Source organism: Pelodiscus sinensis, chromosome 32 (genome assembly GCF_049634645.1).
Source record: "Pelodiscus sinensis isolate JC-2024 chromosome 32, ASM4963464v1, whole genome shotgun sequence".
Classification (NCBI taxonomy): domain Eukaryota; kingdom Metazoa; phylum Chordata; order Testudines; family Trionychidae; genus Pelodiscus; species Pelodiscus sinensis.
The window spans coordinates 2,636,342-2,660,503 of record NC_134742.1 but is presented as its reverse complement, the minus strand read 5'-3'; the positions used below and the strand labels follow the sequence as shown (position 1 = coordinate 2,660,503).

Below are 24,162 nucleotides of genomic sequence, written 5' to 3'. Positions count from 1 at the left end.
CAATGAGGTGGGCGGCGCCTGAGCCGGGGCAGGGAGTGGACGGGGCGGGGGAGGAGAGAGGAGGGACGCAGTGAAAACCCGGCGGAAGAAAACGGAACGGGTGGGGGAGGTAGATCGCGCGTGCGCAGCGGGTCAGTGACGCCGGTCTCGGGCAGCGCCAGGGTTTAGCTCAGACCGGGAGCTGCCTGGCCACGCCCCCGCCTAGCGGGTTCTGCGCAAACCAGGCTGCCAGCGGGGGACCTTGCCGCTGCGCCCCAAAGGAATCACCCCCCGGGCGCGCAGACCCAGCCCCGCCCACGCGCAGCCTCCCCCCCCGCGGGGAGAAGGTGAGTCCCGCAGTGTGTGCGCAGGGCAGGGGGCTGTGTAGAGTCACAAGCAGCCGCCCCCCGGAATGCCAGCCCTAGGGTGTACTGCGCATGCGCCCGGGAACTGAACCTGCTCACTCACAGCTGCTCTCGCTCCCGCCTTGCGAGGGTTCGGGGCTGCTCCCGGCTCTTTCCCAGCGCTGCCGAGGGGCGGGTGGCAGCGGGGTGAGCAGGAATGTAATGGGCGACAATTCATCTTCAGGCGGGGCCGGGGGGAGACGCTGCCAGCCCCTGTGCGGAGGTTCTGCAAAGGGGGGGTAACATGGGGGGCGAGCCCCCCATCGAGCAGAGCCAGGCCGGGGGGGGGGATGCAAGGGGGGCAGGGAGAGGCTTTTATTTCCTCTCTTAAAGCCACAGGTGCCTGAGCACAGGGCAGCTTTCTTGGCTGCTGTTCAAGGTGCAGCTCCCTCCCGCTCTGCACTGCTACAGCACATGGGGGGGGAATGCTGCAAGCAACTAGTGGTGTCCCCCAAGGGTCAGTCCTGGGACCAGTCCTGTTCAGCATATTCCTAAATGATCTGGAGAAAGGGGCAAGCAGTGAGGTGGTAAAGTTTGCAGAGGATACCCAAGTTAGGCTAGACAAGACAGAAGCAGACTGTGAGGGACTCCAAGAAGATCGCACCAAACTGAGTGATTGGGCAACAAAATGGCAAATGAAATTTAATGTGGATAAGTGTAAAGTAATGCACATTGGGAAAAATAACCCCAACTATACGTACAGTATGATGGGGGGCTAATTTGGCTACGACAAATCAGGAAAGAAATCTTGGAGTTATCATGGATAGTTCCCTGAAAACTTCCACACACTGTGCAGCGGCGGTCAAAAAGGCAAATAGGATGCTAGGAATTATTAAGAAAGGGATAGAAAATAAGACCCAGAATATCTTACTGCCCTGTATAAAACTATGGTACACCCACATCTTGAATACTGTGTACAGATGTGGTCTGCTCACCTCAAAAAAGATATTTTGGCCTTGGAAAGGGTTCAGGAAAGGTCAGCTAAAATGATTAGGGGTTTGGAATGGGTCCCTATGAAGAGAGGTTAAAACAACTGGGACTTCTCAGTTTAGAAAAGAGGAGCCTGAGGGGAGGATATGACAGAGGTCTATAAAAGCATGAGTGGTGTGGAGAGGGTGAATAAAGACAAGTTATTTATTAGTTCCCATAATAGAAGAACTAGGGGACACCAAATGAAGTTAATGGGTAGCAGGTTTAAAACTAATAAAAGAAAGTTCTTCTTCACACAGCGCGTAGTCAACCTGTGGAACTCCTTGCCAGAAGAGACTGTGATGGCTAGGACTATAACAGAGTTTAAAGAGAAGCTAGATAGTGTCATGGAGGTTAGGTCCATAAAAGGCTATTGCCAGGGGATAGAAATGGTGTCCGTGGCAGGAGGCAAATCACTTAATCGTTGTCTTCAGTCCACTCTCTCTGGGGCACCTGGTGCTGCCCACTGTTGGCAGACAGGCTACTGGGCTAGATGGACCTTTGGTCTGACCCAGTACGGCCGTTCTTATGTTCACATGCAGCGTGTGAAGGAGTGCGCAAGTAACAGTCTGAGGTTTTAAAAGCGTCATATCAGTGAATGCATGAAGTCTCATAACAGTCCACAAATTAGTCTTATCTCTTGCAGTGATTCCCTGAATTGCACTCCCACCCTTTTAACCCAGAGGGTGCATCTAGACTGGCAAGATTTTGCGCAAAAGCAGTTGCTTTTGCACAAAAACTTGCCAGCTGTCTACACTGGCCGCTTGAATTTGTGCAAGAGCACTGACGTTCTAATGTAAGAATTCAGTGCTTCTTGCGCAAATACTTTGACGCTTCCGCTCAGGGATTAGTCCTCTTGCGCAAGAATACTTGTGCAAGAGGGGCAGTGTAGACAGGCATCTTAATTTTTTGCGCAAGAAATCCCGATGGGTAAAATGACCATTGGAGCTTTCTTGCGCAAAAGTGCGTCTATACTGGGCACGGATGCTTTTGCAGAAAAGCATCCGTGCCAATCTAGATGCTCTTTTGCGGAAATACTTTTAACGGAAAAACTTTTCCGTTAAAAGTATTTCCGCAAAATCATGCCAGTCTAGATGCAGCCCCTGGATCTCCAGACTTTTAAAGCATGAGATCACTTTTTGAATTTAAATGCAATCCAGGCTCTACCTCAAACCCAAATACCCTGGCCCCACCTCCTTTGTACCCCTTCTCCAAGGTCCTGTCCCTGCTCACTCATAGAATCATAGAGCTGGAAGAGACCCCAAGTGAATGCTCTAGCCCCTGCTCCACTCCAGGACCCACCCCACCTCCCTACCTTCAGCAGGTCCTTTATCCTGCCTTCATAATGCAGGAGCCAGCTCCATCTTTGGGGTAGCCTGTGTTGGCTGTCCAGCTGCTCCCAGGGTGGGCGGAGGGGTGTAGCTCTATCAGGAGGCTCAGATACACTCAGGCTGTGTCTAGACTGGCCAGTTTTTCCGCAAAAATCAGCTGCGATTGCGGAAAAACTTGCCAGCTGTCTATACTGGGCGCTTGAATTTCCGCAAGAACGCTGATGATCTCATGTAAGATTGTCAGTGTTCTTGCGGAAATACTATGCTGTTCCCGTTCGGGCAAAAGCCCTCTTGCGCAAATCATTTGCGCAAGAGGGCCAGTGTAGACAGCACAGTACTGTTTTGCGCAAAAAAGCCCCGATGGCTAAAATGGCGATCGGGGCTTTTTTGCGCAAAAGCGCATCTAGATTGGCACGGACGCTTTTCCGCAAAAAGCGCTTTTGCGGAAAAACATCCGTGCCAATCTAGATGCTCTTTTCCGAAAATGCTTTTAACGGAAAACTTTTCCATTAAAAGCATTTCCGGAAAATCATGCCAATCTAGACGTAGCCTCAGTGAACCCTCATTGGGTGCATAAGCATAAGAGATTTTATTGTCAAAGCATATTATGCCTTACAGCCTTCACACACTACTGAATATGTGTCTTACTGTGGAGAAGCAGGCAATTAAGCAAGCAAGCAGGCAAGCACAGATCCAATGCTTACGCCCCTTCTGCTACCGACAACCCCGGGCCCTCCCGTCTGTGCTCTCAAGGGCTGGTAGTGGGTGCTGCTCCAGCGTGGGGAATTCCTGGGCATCCACATGGCCTAGATCCACATGTGGGACTGTCCGTTCAAGCAATGCCTTTCGGCTATTTCATAAATATTCATAAATATTTCTTTCTGAGAGGTACAAATGTTCACAGGCAGATTCTAGCCAGAAATACTACTGCTGTCCAATTCCCACACATGTTCTTGAGCTTAGTTATCTCACAACTTGTTTATGCAGCTAAGGTGACCTTGAGCCAGCTCATCACTGGTTAGAGCCAGCTAACCACTGTCTCCAGCTGAGCCACCTGCAAGAAACATCAGGTGTAACTGACAGTCACCCCTGACAAGGGGGGAGCAGGGCTCAAGCACCCAATGCTGTGCTTGCCTGAGAAATGCTGTATCTCCTAGTCCACTCAAGAACTCACGCCTCCTTTCCACCATCAGAGGATCCCTTATCCTGTGTTGGCTGTCTGGTCACTCCTACCATGGGCAGGAAGGGACTTGAGCTGCCTGGCGGGGGGGGGGGGGGGGGGGGCAGGATTCAATCCCACCATCCTGCATTCCCCAGGGAAATGCCTCATCTTCTAGGACACTCCAGATCCCACTCCACCTCCCTATATTCAGGGCGTCCCCTCCCACACTCCGAACCCCTTAGCCCAAGACCAGAGCATGCACCCTAACCCTCTACAGCAGCCTCGTGAAAGTGAATGAGATTTGGGGAGGAAGGGGGATGGAGTGAGCAGGGTGAGGTCTCGGAGAAGGGGTGGAGCAGGGGCGGGACCTCAGAAGTGGGGGAAGGAAGCCAGGCAAGCGTATTTAGGTTTGAGGTAGATCTTACATTGCACTTAAATTGAAAAAGTGATCTTGTGGTTAAAAACGTTGGAGACCCCTGGCCTAGACTTATAGAATGCACAGTGGCTTAACTCTGGCTAACTGCTGGTAATATCTGTTGTTTGGTAATAGACCTGCAACGTATTGGTACATTGTCAATGCGTGCCAAATGCACAGTGGCTTAGCGGTTGAGAATTTCTGCTAACTGCTGTTAGTGCATCACATTTGACAATAAACCTGCTCGATTGATTTTGTCCTTGCCTGAATCTGTCGTTTCTGTGGTCTCTCAGAGATCTCCTCTGTTGACCCAAGTGCACGGGGTCTAACACTCTGGATAAAGGGAGCACATGTATGCATGCAGCCAAAAGTTTATCATCACCGATGGAGTAGAGGTCCTGTCAGGAGCGTGCTGGGACAACCCCGAAAACCCTAACTGATGACACTGAACACTGGCAGAACGACACTGACAGTATGACAGCAGCTGATGCCTTCATGGAGTGCCAAGGCCTCACCCAGCTGTCGGCCCCAGGAGAGGCACACGCTGACTTCCCCTGCACTGTGGTGGGGGGGGTGTCATTCCCGGGAGACGCATGCATGGAAGTTCCCTGTGCCGCAAGGGGGGGTGTTGGCCCCGGGAAAGGCTTCCCTCTGGGGGACAGGGGAAATCCTGGGAGGAGGTGGGTGCAGACGCTTTCCCCCCACTGACACCCTGTTCAGTCTCTCCTGTCCCCGGCCACAGAACTCCATCCCCAGCCCCCATGTCCCCAGCCATGTGGTAATAATGGCAGTTAAAGCAGGTTAGCGCAATGGACTATTTTGGATTTGTAATAATAAAAATTATAATTAACATTTGTAATGCATTTTTATTTGAAATCGTGCTGAAATATCGTTTGTCGTGTACAAATCTATTCTGAAAATGTCATGTCTCTATTTTAATCTGATCTCAGACATTGGTTGGATGGACAAACTGAATAATTATGCCTGTTTAAATAAATAAATAAATATACTTAAAAAACATTAAGTGGAAAATAGGGGCAAAATGTTTACCAAAAACCTCAGCCTATATCTGTCCTTGGGGTTGGGGCAGGGGGGCGTCGATTGCATGGTTTGCCTAGGGTGCCAGTTGCTGGAAGCTAGTCTAGAGCTGCCCCTGGCTGGTGTCACGACAGCTTGGTGTGTGCGGGGCAGGAGCTGGAGCAGTGGGGGCTGCTCAGGAGCCAAACTAACCACGCAGGTGCGGAGGGATCACAGGGGGCAGAGGGGATGTAAGTGATGGGGGGGAGGAAGGGGAGAAGGGATTTGCAGTGTTTGCAAAACCAGCCAGTAGAGCAGATGTGGGGTGTTTCCCATTTCCAGGTTAGGCATCTGAGGGCCACTTCCCAGGACTGTGATCTGAATGGCACAATGTCCCCCGGGCCCAGGGACTGGCCAAGGCAGCTTTTCCTTGCCGGGTAAGGTGGATTCGCCTGCTAAAGGGGCTGGATGCAGTGAAATGTTGTAGATACAGCTCCTTCTAACACTGCCATGGTCAGACCTGGTTTTAGGGTCCAAAGAATCCCTGATCCACTTCTGTGTCTGCAAAAGTTTCAAAGGCGTTTGCAAATGTGTCCTACCTGCTGTTCTCATTGCCTGAAATGCTTGGCCTTGCTCTTCAATGGTGTTTTGCTCCTTTAAGCCATTTAGTTTTTAAACTATTATTTGTATTCCTTTGAGCATCACAACATTGACCTACAGTAGCAGTGTGCACAGAGCCGTTGTTAGGAATCCTTGTGTGTATTGTTAATACCAAGAAATCATTGGAAACACTCTGCAGTTGGCAGTTTCAGCAGTCCCCTGGCCCAGTGTTTCTAGCACTTCCTGTATGTACTGCAGCTTCAGATTTTTGTTCCATGGTTCCCTGTGATGTCCATTTCCTGGGTTGGTGTCAAAATTACTACAGTTTCGGTTCATCCTCCAATGGGGGCGGCTTTTGTCAGCTATTTTGATTCTCTGCCCAGCACCTTAGGGCTTTGTCACAAGTCTGCACTTGGGTACATCTTGGATCCCAAATACTAATTGAGATACTTTAGAAAAACATTTTAATTGAAAACTTATTAAAAACCCTTCTTTCTATAAGTAATTCCCCATCCTGCTAACAGTGAAGTACACACCTTACTCTTCTGTTATGTTGTGTAGTGCATATACAAAGGTTGGGTTTTCCATTTATTTGTTTATACTTCTAATTAAACATTTTTAACGTCATAGATTTTTATATAGGCTACATATACGGCTACGATACATTTCACTGGTGTTCTTCCTTCTGACAATCCTACTGTTCTGTGTTGCCAAAATCCAGGATTTTAAAAATAAATAACCCTTCCCTGCATTGGTTGGGTCTTTGGTATAGTGCTGACCTGGCTAGGTATAGCTCCTCCCACCCATGTTTCTACAGGAGAATAGCAGAATAGCTAGTACTTGCTACCAAGAGACATTTGATTAGCACTGAGGACACACATTATAATGCTCAGTCAGATGTGAAGTTAAACATTATTCTTAATCTTCAGAGGGGTAGCCGAGTTAATCTATAACTAGAAAAATTTAAAAAACAACGAATAGTCTAGTAGCACCTTAAAGACTAACAAAACATGTAGATGGCGTCATGAGCTTTTGTTGGCACAACCCACTTCTTCAGATGACTGGAATATTGAAAGTCCAGATCCAAGAATAAATAAAGGAAGGTGGGGGAGAAAAAGGGGGGAGGAAGGAGAAAAAAGACAGTGAATAGATTGTTCAAGATACAAGAGGCAGATAAGAATAATTAGCACCTTCGTTGGTTGGTTGGTTAAGTCATTAGGGTGTGGAAGGTATTGTGGGAGCCAGCCAATATACATTGTTATTCATTCTAATAACAATCGAACTTGTGCCACAGAAGAGGTCAGGCTGCATGACTAAAGATATCTTCTGATCCCATGAATCCGTGAATTGTAAGATCTTCTGCAAACACTCAGCACACGTGTTTAATAATAAATATCTGAATAGTTTTATTGACTTTACTTAATCTCTGTTGTAGAGAGGGTGTATAAAGTTTGTCAATTTAGTCCTGCTGAGAGGGCATAGGTCTGTGCTACAAAATAAATGGAGGAGGAGTAGGGGCTATAACTACAGGAGCCTAAATTTAACACATTATATCCATATTTGGGCAGCAAAATAAGTGGTTTGTTATTCAGAAACACTGGACACGCCGATGCAGATGCAGTAATGTTGAAACTCAAGCCATGTATTGAAAGAAATGAATGTGGATTTGGGATTTAACTTGTGTGTGGTGTTTATGGATTATCTAGACTAAGCATTTGCCCAAAGTGGCAGAGACTAGCATGTGTGTGAAGAGGAACAGAATCTGGGAAAATGGGGGTGTGGAAAGGATTAAAGCCCCTTCTGAAATGTCTCTCATTGCTCTTCTCCCCCCGACAAGCTGCAGAACACCCATATCTTGCTCCAGCTCGGCCCATCGCCTACAGAGCCAAGGAAAGAAAATGGCTGTGGTGGAGTCGGTGACCTTCGAGGAGGTGGCTGTGTATTTCTCTGAAGAGGAATGGGCTCTACTGGACCCGGGTCAGAGAGCCCTCTATTGGGCTGTGATGCAGGAGAATTATGAGGCTGTGAGCTGGCTGGGTAAGTATTCCTGTCCCCTCGGGTATCAGAATCTGGGTGGGCTCTGGGGCAGCTGGATTGGGTTTGGTTCAGGGTCCTGCCTTACCCTCTAACCCAGGGGTCTCCAAACTTTTCAGCCCGAGGGCCGCATTAACTATCAAACAGCAGTTTGGGGGCCGACTACACACTTGAGGTCCAAATAAAAAACAATCAAAACATGGATGTTGTTTTTAATTATTTATTTAATATTATTTTATTCAGTTATTATTTAATAACACATTGATACACTACACATGAACACCTGTATTAGTGTGAATGGTGAAATTGTTTCCTGGATGCCAAAATAGCAGACATTTCTGGCTTTAGATTTGTTGTCCCTAACATCAACAGTGACCTGAGATTATCATCGGACAAGTTTGTTCTCAAATTGTTCTTCACGTATTTCATTCTTGAAAATGTTTGTTCACACAGGTATGTTGAACTACTGCGTGCCTCTATTTTAATTCGGTAAAAACATAACGTCCACGTAAGCGGCGGCTGATCTTGGCAGGATACACGTAAATTTCCGTAATTTTTTTTCCGTAGACAAAAAGGTCTCCACGGGCCGGATGAGAGGGCCTCGCGGGCCACATCCGGCCCGCGGGCCGTAGTTTGGAGACCCCTGCTCTAACCCGAAATGTCAGAAGTATGAGCCCCAGTAATTCTAGCTCTCATGTGAGAGACTGTCCCCTCCAAACCCTTTCCCAAGGGAAGCAGGTTCAAGGACATAACAATGGTGCTGCTCTTCCCACAGCCAAGGTCTTCCTCACCATCTTGCCCATATTCTGCCTTGGCAGGAATGGTAGGTACCAAAGTTCTGGGGCTGGGTCCAGCTGCTGTTAGTGCCTGCACGGTCTCCTGGAGTCCTGATCTGTGACCTGCTGGTTCCTGCCAGTGAGAGGGCTTGGGTGCTGGGGCTGAGGGAGGGTGGATTAGACAGGTCATGCTTTGTGAGCTTTCTGTGGCAGATAGTTCTGTAATAAATAAATGTGAGGAGAGCTCTTACTGCATTTCAGTCACTGCACCTGGAAGATATGTCCAAACAATCAGTAGATTCATCCATTGCCGAACTGAAATACTCAGTGTTTTCAACTTCTTTTAGCAATTTAGAAAACAGATCGCCTGAGATGCTTTCAATTCATCTTACTAAAGTTGAATCAAACACTTGCAGTTTTGATATTTAGCTATATCCTCTTTGTTTTTAAATTCTCCAAAAAGTGATTTGCTGCAGTCCAAGAAGTTTAAAACTAATAAAAGAAAGTTCTTCTTCACACAGCGTGTAGTCAACCTGTGGAACTCCTTGCTAGAAGAGCCTGTGAAGGCTAGGACTATAACAAAGTTTAAAGAGAAGCTAGATAATTTCATGAAGGTTAGGTCTATAAAAGGCTATTGCCAGGGAATAGAAATGGTGTCCCTGGCCTCTGTTTGTCAGAGGCTGGAGATGGATGGCATGAGACAAATTGCTTGATTACCGTCTTCGGTCCACCCCCTCTGGGGCACCTAGTGCTGGCCACTGTCAGCAGACAGGCTACTGGGCTAGATGGACCTTTGGTCTGACCCAGTACGGCCTTTCTTATGTTCTTATGTAAGCACTGCTTCATCAATTCACCTTCGGTAAAAGGTCTTTTTGACTTATCTGTGTGCTAAGCCATTCTGAAAGAGGTTTCTATAATGACATTGCCGTCTTTAACTTGTGGAGGGAACATATCTTGTTGAGTATGGTAACCTTCCAGTAAGAAATGTATCTTAGTTTTTCTTAAATTGCTGTCAGGTGGCTACAAGTCATTAAACTCAGGGTGACAAGACTCTTGGTGCCTTTGTAGGTTTGTTTTCTTTATCACAGTGATAAGTCTTTTGACAAGACACATTGGTTTTCCACTTATATCTGCAACCGCGAATTCCATCTACCAAACAGGGACAAGGGGGATTCAGTGGATATAATATACTTAGATTTCCAGAAAGCCTTTGACAGGGTCCCTCACCAAGGGTCCTTAAGTAAAATGAGCTATGAGATAAGCGGGAAGGTCCTTTCATGGATTGATAACTACAGGCAGTCCCCGGGTTAGGTACAAGATAGGGACTGTAGGTTTGTTCTTAAGTTGAATCTGTATGTAAGTCGGAACTGGCGTCCAGATTCAGCCGCTGCTGAAACTGATCAGTTTCAACAGCGGCTGAATCTGGACGCCAGTTCTGACTTACATACAGATTCAACTTAAGAACCCCAGGCATCCCCAAGTCAGCTGCTGCTGAAACTGATCAGCGGCTGATTCCAGGAAGCCCGGGACAGGGGCTTCCTGTAGTCAGCCACTGGTCAGTTTCAGCAGCGGCTGACTTGGGGACGCCTGGGGCAGAGCAGCTGGGGTGCTGCTGGGTTGGTCCAGTAGCGCCGCCGCTCCTCGGCGCTACTGGACCAACCCAGCAGCACCCAAGCTGCTCTGCCCCAGGCGTCCTGATTCAGCCGCTGCTGAATCTGACCAGCAGTGGCTGAATCAGGACGCCTGGGGCAGAACAGCTGGGGTGCTGCCCGGTTGGTCCAGTAGCGCCCAGAGCGGCGCTACGGGACCAACTGGCAGCGCCCCAGCTGCTGTACCACAGGTGTCTGGAGCAAAGCCACGGAGCACGGGGGCAGCGGGACAGCCCAGACGCGCCGTGGCTGTCTGCTGCCCGCGTGCTCTGCAGCTTTGCTCTGCTTTGCCCCCCCCCCCACTCCTCCTGGTCTGCAGACCAGGGGGATGGGGGGAGGGGGCAAAGCAGAGCCAAGCCGCGGAGCGCGCTGCCAGCTGCCAGCCCAGACGCGTCTGGGCTGTCAGCTGACCGTGTGCTCCGCAGCTTGGCTCTGCTTTGCCCCCCCCCCCGGTCTGCAGACCAGGGGGACGGGGGGGGGGCAAAGCAGAGCCAAGCCGCGGAGCGCCCGGCCAGCTGACAGCCCAGACGCGTCTGGGCTGGCAGCTGGCAGCGCGCTCCGCGGCTTGGCTCTGCTTTGCCCCCTCCCCCCATCCCCCTGGTCTGCAGACCAGGGGGACGGGGGGGCAAAGCAGAGCCAAGCCTCGGAGCGCGTGGGCAGCGGACAGCCCTGTCTGCTGCCCACGTGTTCCGCCACTTTGCTTCCTCTCCCTGGTCTGCTGGAGACCAGGGAGAGGAACCCCGTTCGTAACTGCGGATCCGACGTAAGTCGGATCCACGTAACTCGGGGACTGCCTGTAGTTGAAAGATAGGAAACAAAAGGTAAGAATAAATGGTCAGTTTTCAGATTGGAGAGAGGTAACTATTAGTGTCCCCCAAGGGTCCGTACTGGGCCCAATCCTATTTAACATATTCATAAACAATCTGGAAAAAGGGGTAAACAGTGAGGTGGCAAATTTTGCAGATGATACTAAACTGCTCGAGATACTTAAGACCAAAGCAGACTAAAGAATTTCAAAAGGATGTCACAAAACTAAGTGATCATGCAAGAAATTGGCAAATTAATTTTAATGTTGATTAATGCAAAGTAATGCACATTGGAAAAATAATCCCAACTATACATACAAAATGATGGGGTCTAATTTAGCTATATCCACTCGAGAGAGATCTTGGAGTCATTGTGGATAGTTCTCTGAAAACATGCACTCAGTGTGCAGCAGCAGTCAGAAAAGCAAACAGAATGTTTGGAATCAATAAGAAAAGGATAGAGAAAAAGACAGAGAATATCTTCTTGCCTCTATATAAATCCATGTTATACCCACATCTTGAATAGTTTGTACAGATGCAGTCACCTCATCTCACGAAAGATAAATTGACATTGAAAAAGTTTCAGAAAAGAGCAACAAAAATTATTAGAGGTTTGGAATGGGTCCCATATGAAGAGAGATTTAAAAGACTGGGACTTTTCTGTTCAGAAAAGAGGAGACTAAGAGGGGAGAGGACAGCGGTCTATAAAAACATGACAGGTATGGAGAAAGTAAGAAAAAGTTACTTACTGGTTCCCATAACATACAGGTCACTAAATTAAATGAATAGGCAGTAGGTTTTTTAAAAAGGTTTTTTTTTAAAGGAAGTTTTTCTTTACACAGTGCACAGTCAGCCCCCTTGCCAGAGGGTCTTGTGTAAACCAGGACTGTATAACAGGGTACAGAGAAGAACTAGATAAATCCATGGAGGTTAGGTCCATCAATACTTATTAGCCAGGATTGGTAGGAACACAATGTCCTTAGCTTCTGTTTGTCAGAGGTTGGAAATGAATGACAGGAGAGGGATCACTTGATGATTACCTGGTCTGTTCATTCCCTCTGGGGCACCTGGCATTGACCACTGTTGGAAGACAGGATACTGGGCTAGCTGGATCTTTGGTCTGACACTGAACAGGATGGTTTGGAATAACGTGCCTCAAGATGCAATCGTACTAACTCAAGTCCCAGAACACACCCTCTGCCATGCCCTTGTCATGCAGTGACATGTGAGCCTTCATTACCAGAATGAGGAAGAGTCCTCAAGACTTGTGGGGCTATACATTGTGACAGAGCAGGGGTGATACAGCAGGTGAAAGAGCTTGATAGAAGGGGAAAGAGGCAGAGAGAGTCAGCAATCCTGGCTAATTAGGGGCACCTGAGAAAATCAATTAAGGACCCCGTGAAATTAATTGGGGCTGCCTGGAGGCCTCTCCCTGTGAGTGAGGAAGGGGAGAGCTGAGAAGGAGTGTGGAGAGCTGTGAGAGTGTGGAGAGAATTGAGAAGGGGTTTGGATAGCTGTGAAGGAGCTTGGAGAGTGGAGGAGGAGTTTGGAGAGAGAAAGACATCGGAGGAGCCAAGAGAATGGCATCAAATCTTGTTAAAGACTACAGGGAGACAACAAATTTCAAACCAAGGTGAGTGAGCCATATACTGTGACTCCTAGACTGTGGGACAGTGGGCTGAACAGGGGTCAGGGGCCCAGGAGTAGGACTGACCCTGCCAGAACTTGAGCAGTGAGTAAGCACAAACAGGAAGGCAAAAGTTCATCAAGAGTCTCAACAAGGGCTTATGGAGTAGACAGAATAGGGGCTGTAACCCTGGCACACTCCAGATACAAACAGGCCTGGGTCCTGGGTCTCCCTCTTGCCCAGAACAAACAAGTGCCAGGGAAGGCTGAAAATGGAGTCAGCAACATGCCCGTGACAGAGCCCAGCCAACTGCAATTCCTGCTGGGCTGTGGAATGGAGGTAGAACACAGAGCGCCTCATCCTGAAATGGGGCAGCATGTCCAGCCAGTGTGTGTCTGGGCAGGACATGAGTCCAATGGGATGACTAGGGGCAATGTGAGTGTGCAGAGCTTTTCTGGGGATGGGATGGAGATTCTCTATGAGTCAGCTGAAATGGGAGGTTCAGAGCGATGGGTAGGAGCTGATGTGGCAGGGGCCTGACATCAAGCTCTGTGATACGGGCAGGTGGGGAACACCTTGCCTGAGAATAGCCAGAGAGGCAGGGGACTGGACAGCCTTTACTTCCTAGAACACACTGTAGAGGACATGTCGTGTCAGCAACGCTATTTACTGGGCAAGCAAACTGAGGTCCAGCCAGTCCTGCCAACAATTGTCCAGAAGGTCACTGACTTTGGAGACACCAGCCAAGACAAGCCTTTGCGGAAACCAAGGAACCTCTACCCCCTGTGCCACAAGTTGGGGGTTGTGCAAGAGTGTCTAGGCAGGAGTTCTCCACCCTCACAACATGGGGATGATCTGGTTGTAGAGACCAGCTTTCAGGAGCTGAGGAGATCGCTGTAGCTCTCAGGCTAGGTCTACACTACAGACTTTTTGTGCAAAAACTCACAGAGCGTCTACAGCTCAAGCGTGATTTTGCACAAGTAAAACAAAAGAAAAGAGGGGTTGTTCCAGTGTAGGTATTCCTCCTTCTATGAGGAATAACTCCTTTTTGCACAAGAGCTCTTGTACAGAAAGGTGTGTGGGGACAGGCAAGAGGGTTTTTTTCCGCACGAAGAGGGAAGAGGAAAAAGCACAGGTGCCCTGGTGGCCATTCTGTCCATAGCAATTACTGCTTACTTGTGAGAGAGCATCCAGGCAGTCTGGATGCTCTCTTGTGCAAACGCGCATCGCTTTTTTGATGCACTTTTGCAGTATGGATGCTGTCTTGTGCAATCATTTTTTTCTGGAAGATCTCTTTCAAAAAATGGTTCTTGAGCAAGAAGCTTGCAGCCTAGACATAGCCTCAGAGATTTCAGAGGATACATCTCAGAGGGAGGACAGCAAGCTGCTGGTCATATCAGAAAACTGGCAGGCAGTGGAAACAGATGTAAGACCATGACAATATGAAAGTGGCCCTGGGGGATTCCTTTACTTGCCCCGCTCCATTCTGCCACTGCCCATTTATTCCTCATCAGCGGAATGGTGAGCTCTCCCCGGGCTCTAGACAAATGACTTCCAGGAGGGGAGCAGCTCACAGTACCGGGGGCGCGTTTACACGGTGCTTCACAGCGCTGTGACTGGCTGCGCCCATAGAGTCTGTGCTGAGCAGCGACGCTGAGCACCAATTCCTCAGGCCCTGGATGTCCCATTTCTCCAGCAGCAGGGAGCACACGGCCCCTCTGTGACAAGAGGAGTCACATGCTGCTCAGGGGCTCTGCCCAGCTCATGGCAAGGCCTGGGGCAAGGACATCCTAGAATGTGCGGTAGAACTGCATGATCAGCGGTCGGTGCCTTCAGATTGGCTAGTGGGCATCACACAGAGCCCTTCTGAGAGGCTGGCCAGAGTGAGAGGAAGCTTTAGCTGCTCTTGGGTACCGATGGTGACCACCAGGCCTGTGTCCCAGAAGGCCACTCAAATTGGACAATCTGGAGAGAAATGGCTGTTGTAAAAAATTTTCACCCTTTGTCTCATCTGCTCTAGAGCCATAAGAGCAGCACTGTCCTTTGCTAGGAGACAGATGACTTGTTTTCTCTTCCTCTTCTCCAAAGCTCACAAGAAGCAGGAGCCACAACACATCCCCTGGTTCCATCCATCACTCAACAAAAGCAATATGGGTTTGTCCAGGACCCCAAGTTCTTCCCATTTCTCCCAGCACTTATGGCAGAGGTAGAGACAGTCAGGATGGGGAGCCACGTCTCTTTCAATCCCCATGACTTCATTAATTAAGCGGGGATTATTTAAATCCCCGCTTCATTGACTATGTTGGGTAAACTACATTACATGACTCCGTCGACGGAGCCATGTAGTGCTAGACACACCCCCAGTGCCCAGTCTTTGTAAGGTGGGGAAGGTCTCTCTGAATGGGCAACTTCAGATCTGGAAGCAGTAATGGCCCAGATCTTAACAAACAAGATCAGCACTTGGTTAATTGCTCCCTATGCAGAATTTCCAGCTTCCAAAGCTCATGTGATCTCCTGGGTGGAGCGAAGGGAGGAGCTGCGAATCCCAGATCTCCAGGGCTGTGACGAAAAGGAGATCATCAGCAATAACCACGTAGGTGAGCAATCCATTAAACTGACTCAGAAACCAATTTCTTTGTCCTCATAGCATGCCTCACTTAAGCATTTTCATCAAGTCTAAATGACCCTTCAGTCTATCTTTAACTCCAGTCAGAGGGTGGGGGAAAGGTTGAGTTCTCCCTTTTGGGAAAGGGTTATGGGGAAGGAAAATGAACTCAGCTCATGGTTAATCAACCTTTCCAGCCATTATTGGTGTGTTTTTCTTCTTTTCTATTTCCCTTTGAGAGTTTTCCTTTCAGCTCAGCACAAGAAATGACTCCTGGATTCTGTGTCCCCCCCAGCAGGTGATAGAATGGTAAGTGAGAACAATGAGAGTCTTCAACAGGAAGGACCAGAGCAAGTGGCTCCACATGAAATGTTTTTGGGAAGATCTGAAGGACATGTTTCTCAGGATCCTGGACACAAAGAGACCTGTGAGAGTCAGCATAACACAGAAAGACATCAGGGAAACCATGTGGTGAAGGGACAGGAAAAATCCAGCCACTGGAGGAGAGGGGTTAAAAGAAACACAGAAATCATTCAACAGAAAATCCCCCATCAAGAAGCACCCTCTGCTGGCAGTGACTGTGCAACTGTTATTGAACATCAGAGAATCCACACAGAAGAGACCTCCTTTGACTGCTCTGACTGTGGGAAAAGCTTCCGTGAGCACTCAAGTCTTATTAGACATCAGAGAATGCACACAAGAGAAGAACGTTTCAACTGTTGTGACTGCAAGAAAAGCTTCAGTAAGAAGTCAGTCTTCGTTAGACATAGGAGAATCCACACAGGAGATAAACCTTTTGGCTGCTCTGACTGTGGGAAGAGCTTCTGTGATAGGTCAGATCTTGTTAAACATAGCAGAATTCACACAGGAGAGAAGCCCTTCAGCTGTTCTGACTGTGGGAAATGCTTCCGTGCGAGGTCAAACTTTGTTAGACATAGGAGAATCCACAAAGGTGAGAAACCCTTCAGCTGCTGTGACTGTGGAAAGAACTTCAGTAGGAGCTCACATCTTGTTAGACATCAAATAATCCACATAGGGGAGAGAAGTTTTGACTGCTCTGGCTGTGGGAAAAGTTTCAGTGGGAGGTCAGATATTGTTAGACGTAGGAGAATCCGCACAGTGGAGAAACCCTTCAACTGCTCTGACTCTGGGAAATGCTTCAGTCAGAGCTCAGGTCTAAGTAAACATCATAGAACCCATCCAAGAGAGAAATCCTTTGACTGCTCTGACTGTGGGAGGCGCTTCAGTGAGAGGTCAGACTTTATTAGACATAGCAGAATCCACACAGGGGAGAAACACAACTGCTCTGACTCTGGGAAGTGCTTCAGCCAGAGCCCAGACCTAAATGAGCATCATAGAATCCACACAGGAGAGAAATCCTTTGACTGCTCTGACTGTGAGAAAAGTTTCATTCAGAGTTCAGACCTTGTTAGACATAGCAGAATCCACACAGGGAAGAAATCCGTCAACTGTTCTGACTCCGGGAAGTACTTCAGCCAGAGCCCAGACCTAATTAAGCACCATAGAATCCACATAGAAGATAAATCCTTCAGCTGCTCTGACTGTGGGAAAAACTTCATTTGGCACTCACATCTTGTTAGACATAGGAGAATGCACACAGGGGAGAAACCTTTCAGCTGCTCTGACTGTGGGAAAAGCTTCAGTGAGAAGTCACATCTTGTTAGACATAGCAGAATCCACACAGGCAAGAAACCCTTTGGCTGTTCTGACTGTGGGAAAAGCTTCAGTAGAAACTCACATCTTGTTAGACATCAGAGAACTCACACAAGAGAGAAACATTTCAACTGTCCTGACTGCGGGAAAAGTTTCAATGAGATCATAGAATCAAAGAACACTAGAACTGGAAGGGACTCGAGAGATCAACAAGTCATCCCCTGCCCTAACAGCAAGCCAAGTGCCATAGATCTCAGACCTTGTTAGACTTAGGAGAATCCACACAGGAGAGAAACTCTTCAACAGTTCTGACTATGGTAAAAACTTCAGTAGGAGCTCACATCTTCTTAGACACTGGAGAATCCACACAAAGACAGAACCCTTTGCTCTGACTGTGTTGAAAGCTTGAGTTGGTGCTCAAATCTTAAGAGTTATCATACAATCCCACAGGAGAATCATAATAAAATCATAGAACACTAGAACTAGAAGGCTCCTCAAGAGATCATCATGTTTAGTCCACTGTCCCCATGGCAGATCCAGGCACTTCTAGATCAGTGATTCCCAATCTCTTCACTAGTGCAGACCCACAATCATCCCCCCAGCTGTTCGCGGACCCCCATCAAAACCAGTTCTAGCCAATATGTACACTTCATTAAATGAAAAAGGAAATGTAAATTAACATTTAAAATGATGCATACTCATTTCCGACGTCACAACAATTCCATCACACATCTCATCACAGCAAATTGCCACAATGATTGGTCTTACATAGTGTGACAGTGCGTTGGAGTTCCCCCGACTCCTGCACTCCCGTAATGGCATAAACAGACTCCACCAGCCAGTAGAATAGAGGGAGTTTATTGCTTCTCCAGGATACAGCACAGATGTAATCTGGTTACAGGGCAGGCTTAGGATGCCTCAGCCTCCCCTTGAGATGGGAGAGACTGGGCCCCTAAATCCCAGCCCCTTGCTTAGGCTGTTTCCTCCATGATAGCAGACAAACTCCTACTCTCTTCCAGCCCTGCCCCCCAGCCCGGTCTCTGCCTTCCTCCCTTTGTCTCTCTCCCTGGGAGGCTGAGCCTCGGTGTCTGGGGTAATACACATTTGGGAGATCAGTGAGAATCTCACATCACAGCGCAGGGGGACCCCAGGTCTCAGACAGCACCCCCACTATGCCACACATAGCAACAAATAATAAACTCTTGGCTTACCTAGTGAGATCCCTGGTGTTGTTTCATTGACTTCAAAGACTGGATGCCAGGTTGGATCGATGACGTAGGTCTGATTCAACACAAAGCCTACTCCAGTATTTGGTCTTTATTGCCATGAGAGCTGAGAGAGCTGCTTTGCGCATATATGTTGTGGCAAAGGGTATCAGAAATCGTGTGGCCCTCTCAGAAGGCTCTGGATTCTCAGGGGTTACATGAAGCTAGTACTCAGTAAGGAACTTTTATGAGAAGACCAGCTTTAAAGCATTGTCACAAAACATTTCGATTAGGCTGTCTTACTCTTTTGGTATTAAACTAGCAAGGGTGTCACTGTTAATGCATTCAAAGGGATTTCTAATCCAGTTGTTTTTTATCTCTGGAACTGGAAAATACTCTCGCAGCTTCATTTTCAGGCTTTGCAGATGCTCCCTGATGGTACGTTTGACATCTCTGAGGAGCTGCATTTCCGATGTAAGCAAAAAGTCAGAAAGATTGCTAAATGAGTCATAGCTCGACTGATCGGTTCGACTGGACCACAGATCTAATTTCTTTATCATTGCTTCAGTTTTGTCTTGAACGGTGAAAATTTGAGCAGTGAAAATGTGTCACTGCTTTTCCCTGCAGACTCAGGTTGAGACCATTAAGATGGGCAAAGCCATCAGCTGAGTGAGTCAATTTAGCTAACCAATTAAAATTATGAAAGCAATGGGCGAGCTCAAACTTTGTGTCCATCAGAAAAATTCTCCCTTCATTTTGCAGCTCAAAAATATGTCAGAAATTTCCCTCTGGAGAGTCAGCGGACCTCCATGTGCAGCAGCGGTTGACAGTAATCACTGCCCTTCTCATCTCATAAAACTGCAAACAATCTTGAATTGAGAGGACAGGCCTTGATATAGTTAACAACTTTTACAGATTCATACAGTATGCTCTTTAAGTTAGCAGGGATTTTCTTAGTGGCAAAGGCTCCCTGTGAATGCAACATGGAATGCTTGTTGTATATGGAGTGACATATGGTTAGAGATTAGACGAAGGTTTCTAACCATTAGAGGAGTGAGGTTCTGGAACGGCCTTCCAAGGGAAGTAGTGGGGGCAAAAGATCTATCTGCTTTCAAGATTAAACTAGATGGGTTTATGAAGGGGATGGTTTGATGAGATAACATGATCTTGGTAACTAATTGACCATTCATTATCAGAGGTAAATAGGTCAATGGAGGAATGATAGGAGTTACTATAGAGAACTTTCTGGGTGTCTGGCTGATGAGTCTTGCCCACATGCTCAGGGTTTAGCTGATCGCCATATTTGGGGTCGGGAAGGAATTTTCCTCCAGGGTAGATTGGCAGAGGCCCTGGAGGTTTTTCGCCTTCCTCTGTAGCATGGGGCACAGATCACAGCTGGAGGATTCTCTGCATCTTAGGGTCTTCAAAGTATTTGAAGGCTTCAATATCTAAGATATAGGTGAGAGGATTATTCTAGGAGGGGTGGGTGAGATTCTGTGGCCTGCACTGTGCAGGGGGTCAGAGTAGATGATCATAATGGTCCCTTCTGACCTTAAAAGTCAGAGACTGATTTAATACGACTGATAACGCCACAGTGTTGACCAGCCATGGCACGAGCCCCATTTGTTCTAACCCCAACACATTTTTTCCAGTCGATATTATTCCCAACAATAAAACAGCTCAGCATATGAAAACTGGCCTCTGCATTTGTGCGTGTGGATAGTGGTTTGTAAAAAAGTAAGTCCTCATTTACCTCCTGTATGAGAGCCTGGACTACCCTGTCTTGGCAAGAAATGGTGATATCTGCCTTGTCCAAAGTGCAGCTTTCTGGCTTGTTTCAAGTCTGGTGCGCCAAAGCACACAGGCAAGGCCCGGGAATCAGGAATTGTTTTGCATAATAATGCAGATTAAGCTTGGTACATGAGATCATGTCAAGAAAACACAGGACAAGCGGCCTTGTACTGGTACTTCTGTTTCTAATAAGCAAAAAGTACAGATGCAGCCATGAAACTGTCAACTATGCACCTAGCAGGATGTACCCCAAGTAGGGGCATTGGGCTTTTTACATATCCTACACAATACGTAATCAATTGGGAAATATTATTAGAATGACCAAGTCTCACTTTGCTATAAATCGGGTTTAATAAGAATAATCGATGGGAGGGAATGGGCAGGATCGATGCACACGTCCTGCTCTATGTAACTAGAAGTAATTAGGCCCTTTATGCTGGTGGCCCAGTGCATGGCATTCCAATGCGTGGGAAGAAACGGAACCACGACTTCCTGCTTGGCACTGTAGGTAGCATGTGGGTGAAGTGTAAGTGAATTAGGCTTTATTATTGTATATAGTAGATCTTTTAGTAATTGCTTTGGCATTGCTTTGCGCTGTATTAATTGCTTTAGTATTTATAATATTTAAGGTTTAAATCGTACAGTAATTGATCTTAAGGCTTGTAAAACTTAAACAACTGTATTAACTGCTTAAAGCCTGCAATAAATAAGAAAGTGGTTAAGTAGCCTTGGCATGTCCTGGTTTCCCTTGGATCTAAAATAAATAGAACGGCACACTACCTCCCCACTGTGTTCATATCTGACAAAGACAAGAAGTTGTGCCAGGTTTGTGATGTCAGTTGTTTCATCCATTTGTAGTGCATAGAAGTGACTCTGGGGTACTCTGTTAATTAACTGTTCCCTCACATTATCAGCCAGTTCCTCAATTCTGCGCTGAACTGTATTATTCAACAGTGGGATCACACTTATTTGTTTTTATGTCCTCTCCCCAAGCATAGTATTTACAGTCATCTTGGCTGCCGGTAATATTAGCTCCTCGCCAATTGTGTGTGGCTTTCCTGTCTTGTCTATTAGTTGGGCTACCCAGTAGGAGGCCTCTGTTGCCCTTGTATTGTCACTACCCAATACCATTGTCATCATAATATTTTTGCTTTCCTTGCACTCAGTAAGCTTTTGAAAAAAATCAAGAGGCTTGGACTCATTTTTGTCATGCTTCTGTGTTAGGTGATGGCAAAGTTTGGCTAGTTTTAGGCATTCATTTGCTAACACCTCATAACACAGGACGCACGTTGGTCACCGTTCGTCCTCACTGCCAGACCAAGTAAATCCAAACTTTAAGAAGTCTGAAGAGTATTTTCTCACTTTTTGTTTACTTATATCTGTTTGATTAGATGTTCTACTTCTGGATGCTTCATTCTGCTCATCACTCTCCTTTCTCTTCAGCAAGCCTGATTTCAGCCACAGATCCATGTTGAATGTATGGCTAACATTTGTATGCCTCTAACCGTCACAATTATTTTGTCACACAAAGGTGCCACAACATAGATTTTCAGACAATTAATAATATTATTGGAAGATATTTAATTTAAAAATATCAATTGATTGTAACTTTTCAATTTATTTAAAACTTATTTTCTATGATCATTTGTATTTATATTTTTTTCCTCTCCCCCTCCCCGCAATTCCCTAGTGGACCCCCAGGGGTCTGTAGACCCCAGGCTGGGAACTACTGATCTAGATCATGTTTGGTAGATGTCTACCTAACCTACTCCTAAATATCTCCAGGGATGGAGATTCCACAATCTCCCTAGGGAATTTATTCCAGTATTTATCTATCCTGACAGTTAGGAATTTTTTCCCACTGTCTAAGCTAAACCTCCAATACTGTAATTTAAGTCTATTGATTCTTGTCCTATCATAAGAGGTCAAGGAGAACAATTTTTCTCCCTCCTTCTCCTCATGTTTTCCCTCTCAGTTTTCTGTTTTTCCAAACTAAACAAAACCAGTTCTTTCAGTTTTCCTTCATGTGTCATGATTTCTAGACCTTTAATATTTTTTGTTGCTCTTCTCTGGACCCTCTCCACATCTTTTTTGAGATGTTGTGCCCAGGACAGGAAACAATACTCCAGTTGAGGCCTAATCAGCTGGAGGAAAGATAGCTAATGGGAGTCTTCTCTCCCCAATGTAACCCTTCTATGACCTGCGGCTTGAGCCCCTCCATGTTTAGCCCACCACAGAAATCACACCCCCAGCTGGAGTCCTCCCCCCTCCACACCTCTAACCTCTGAGTCCTGAGGCCCTCTTCCCCATTCCCATGCCAGAGCCAGACTTTACACCCTTGATCTCCAACTCTTTCTCCCAGCCCTGAGCCTCCTTCACACAATCCAAGACCCTGAGCCCTACTCCTACCACATTAACTTTGTTCTGTGCACCAATGTGGAGATGATACATCACACATCCCCTGCATATTGGTGCCTCTAACAAAATTCATTCTGCACACTTTTGGGAAAAAATTAGAACACTGTGTATAACTGCTCTGACTGAAAAAAGCTTCAGTGAACACTCACACCCTATTGCACATCAGAAGTTCACACAACCCCTATAACTGCTCTGACTCTGGACAAAGGTTCAATGTAGCTGATATCTCCTTGAACATCTGTCAGATAGATGTAGTTCAGGTAGAAAAGCTTTAGTCAGTGCTCACATGTTCTATCACAGTGTTTCTCAACCAGTGGTACGAGTACCCTTATGGATACTCGAGAGAAGTCTGGGAGGGTACGTCAACACAACTGAAATTTGGAGAAAAATGAATTTTTATTTTAAGTTTTACAGTGTTTTATTATTTTTGTACTTTTTAACACCCAAAAATTTCATTGCCCACCTGGCTATGATTAAATTGTTTAAACAAATGTATTGCAATAGTAGAAAAAAAATGTGCATGTCTGAAAACCGTAAGTACTGGGGGTACTTATCATTTTTTTAAAGGGGTAATTTATAAAAAAAAAAGATTGAGGAACACTGTTCTATCACATCGGAGAACCCAAATATGAGAGACTCTATTGTTGTTCAGACTGCATGCGCTAGAATTTGTGTTCAGAATTTGACCCAGTGAGTATCACTTGTGCAAACATGAGGCACCACATTTCTCCTTTAATGTTCTATGATGAGGCAGACTAACTCAGCAGTAATTTCTGGTATGCCCCTAACCTAGTGACAGAAATCCTTGCCACAGTTCAAACCCACTTTCTGATGCTCTACTTTTCCTGAGATGAGTGGGATCAATTTACCTACGTAAAGTTTTATTTTCAGTTTCTGCTTCCATCCAAATACCCATGGATCTATTGCCTCGGAATACACCGACTTACGAGTTGGCATTTGTTCATAAGAACTGATGCTCACGTCGTGTGCCGATGGGGCAACAGTGTTTCCTTCCACCTATTTGAAGTGACTATAAAAAGAAACGGGACGTGGATTTGGGGTATGTCTTCAGCAACCTGGGCCAGATTCTGAGTAAGTGTAAACCATAGACCTGAGGGGAGGGCCACTTTTCACTGAAGGAGCTGGCCTCATGCCTCCTGCTATTCTATATGCCAGGGGTGGGGAACCTCAGCTCTGGGAGGTGGATGCAGCCCCTGGCTTGTCCAGATATGGCCCTCAAGGCTCAGGCCCCTTCTGTATTGGGGAGCCTGTGCTGGCACCCCAGTCACCCTGCTGCCCCACCATGGGGCTGGAGCACACAACATCTACTAGGCTCTGGTTTGGGGAGGGAAGGTATGGAGTGTCTGTCTCCTTCTTGGCCACCATGTCAGTGAGGGGTTGGTTGGTTGGTTTGTTTTTTGCTTCTCGTGTGGCCCCTGAGTGATATTTCTGTGGGTCAGTGGCCCCCAGCCCAGAAAAGGTTCCCACTCCTGCTATCGCCCATCAGACTCTCAACAGACACAGACTAACTGCGTCTCTTTAAACAGAATCCCGTAACTTTAGCATTGCTCCTTTCCTGCTGGATTGACTGACCATCCACTAGCATCTCATTCACTTCAAGCCATGGCGCCATCGAAGGCAAACTGCTCCAAGGGACTAGGGAGTAACAATGCGTTAGCCAAAGGAGAAGACGCTTTCAG

At 47.0% G+C, this 24,162-nt stretch overlaps 1 protein-coding gene across 4 annotated transcripts; it reads left to right on the top strand.

The window, feature by feature from the left end:
• The first annotated feature begins 65 nt into the window (after window positions 1–65).
• LOC102449520 (uncharacterized) lies at window positions 66–23,497 on the top strand. 4 transcript variants are annotated; one of them, XR_012898457.1, is made up of 5 exons: window positions 67–326; window positions 7,715–7,914; window positions 15,253–15,366; window positions 15,670–21,521; window positions 23,354–23,485. XR_012898457.1 is itself a non-coding variant. In XM_075913580.1 (4 exons), exons 2-4 carry the CDS (start codon window positions 7,776–7,778, stop codon window positions 17,313–17,315), a joined length of 1,899 nt encoding a protein of 632 aa, XP_075769695.1. In that variant the 5' UTR covers window positions 66–326; window positions 7,721–7,775; the 3' UTR covers window positions 17,316–23,497. The 4 variants fall into 4 exon arrangements, 3 of the variants coding, with proteins under 3 accessions (XP_075769695.1, XP_075769696.1, XP_075769694.1); XM_075913580.1 differs by having other exon boundaries at window positions 66–326; window positions 7,721–7,914; window positions 15,670–23,497; XM_075913581.1 differs by having other exon boundaries at window positions 15,673–23,497.
• The last annotated feature ends 665 nt before the right edge of the window (window positions 23,498–24,162 follow it).

Excerpts from the sequence above, each read along its gene's own strand:
- LOC102449520 (XM_075913580.1), top strand. The coding sequence starts at position 7,776 with ATGGCTGTGGTGGAGTCGGTGACCTTCGAGGAGGTGGCTGTGTATTTC. Across the intron at positions 7,915-15,252 it reads TGAGGCTGTGAGCTGGCTGG|AATTTCCAGCTTCCAAAGCT; the intron begins GTAAGTATTCCT and ends CTCCCTATGCAG. Across the intron at positions 15,367-15,669 it reads CATCAGCAATAACCACGTAG|CAGGTGATAGAATGGTAAGT; the intron begins GTGAGCAATCCA and ends TGTCCCCCCCAG.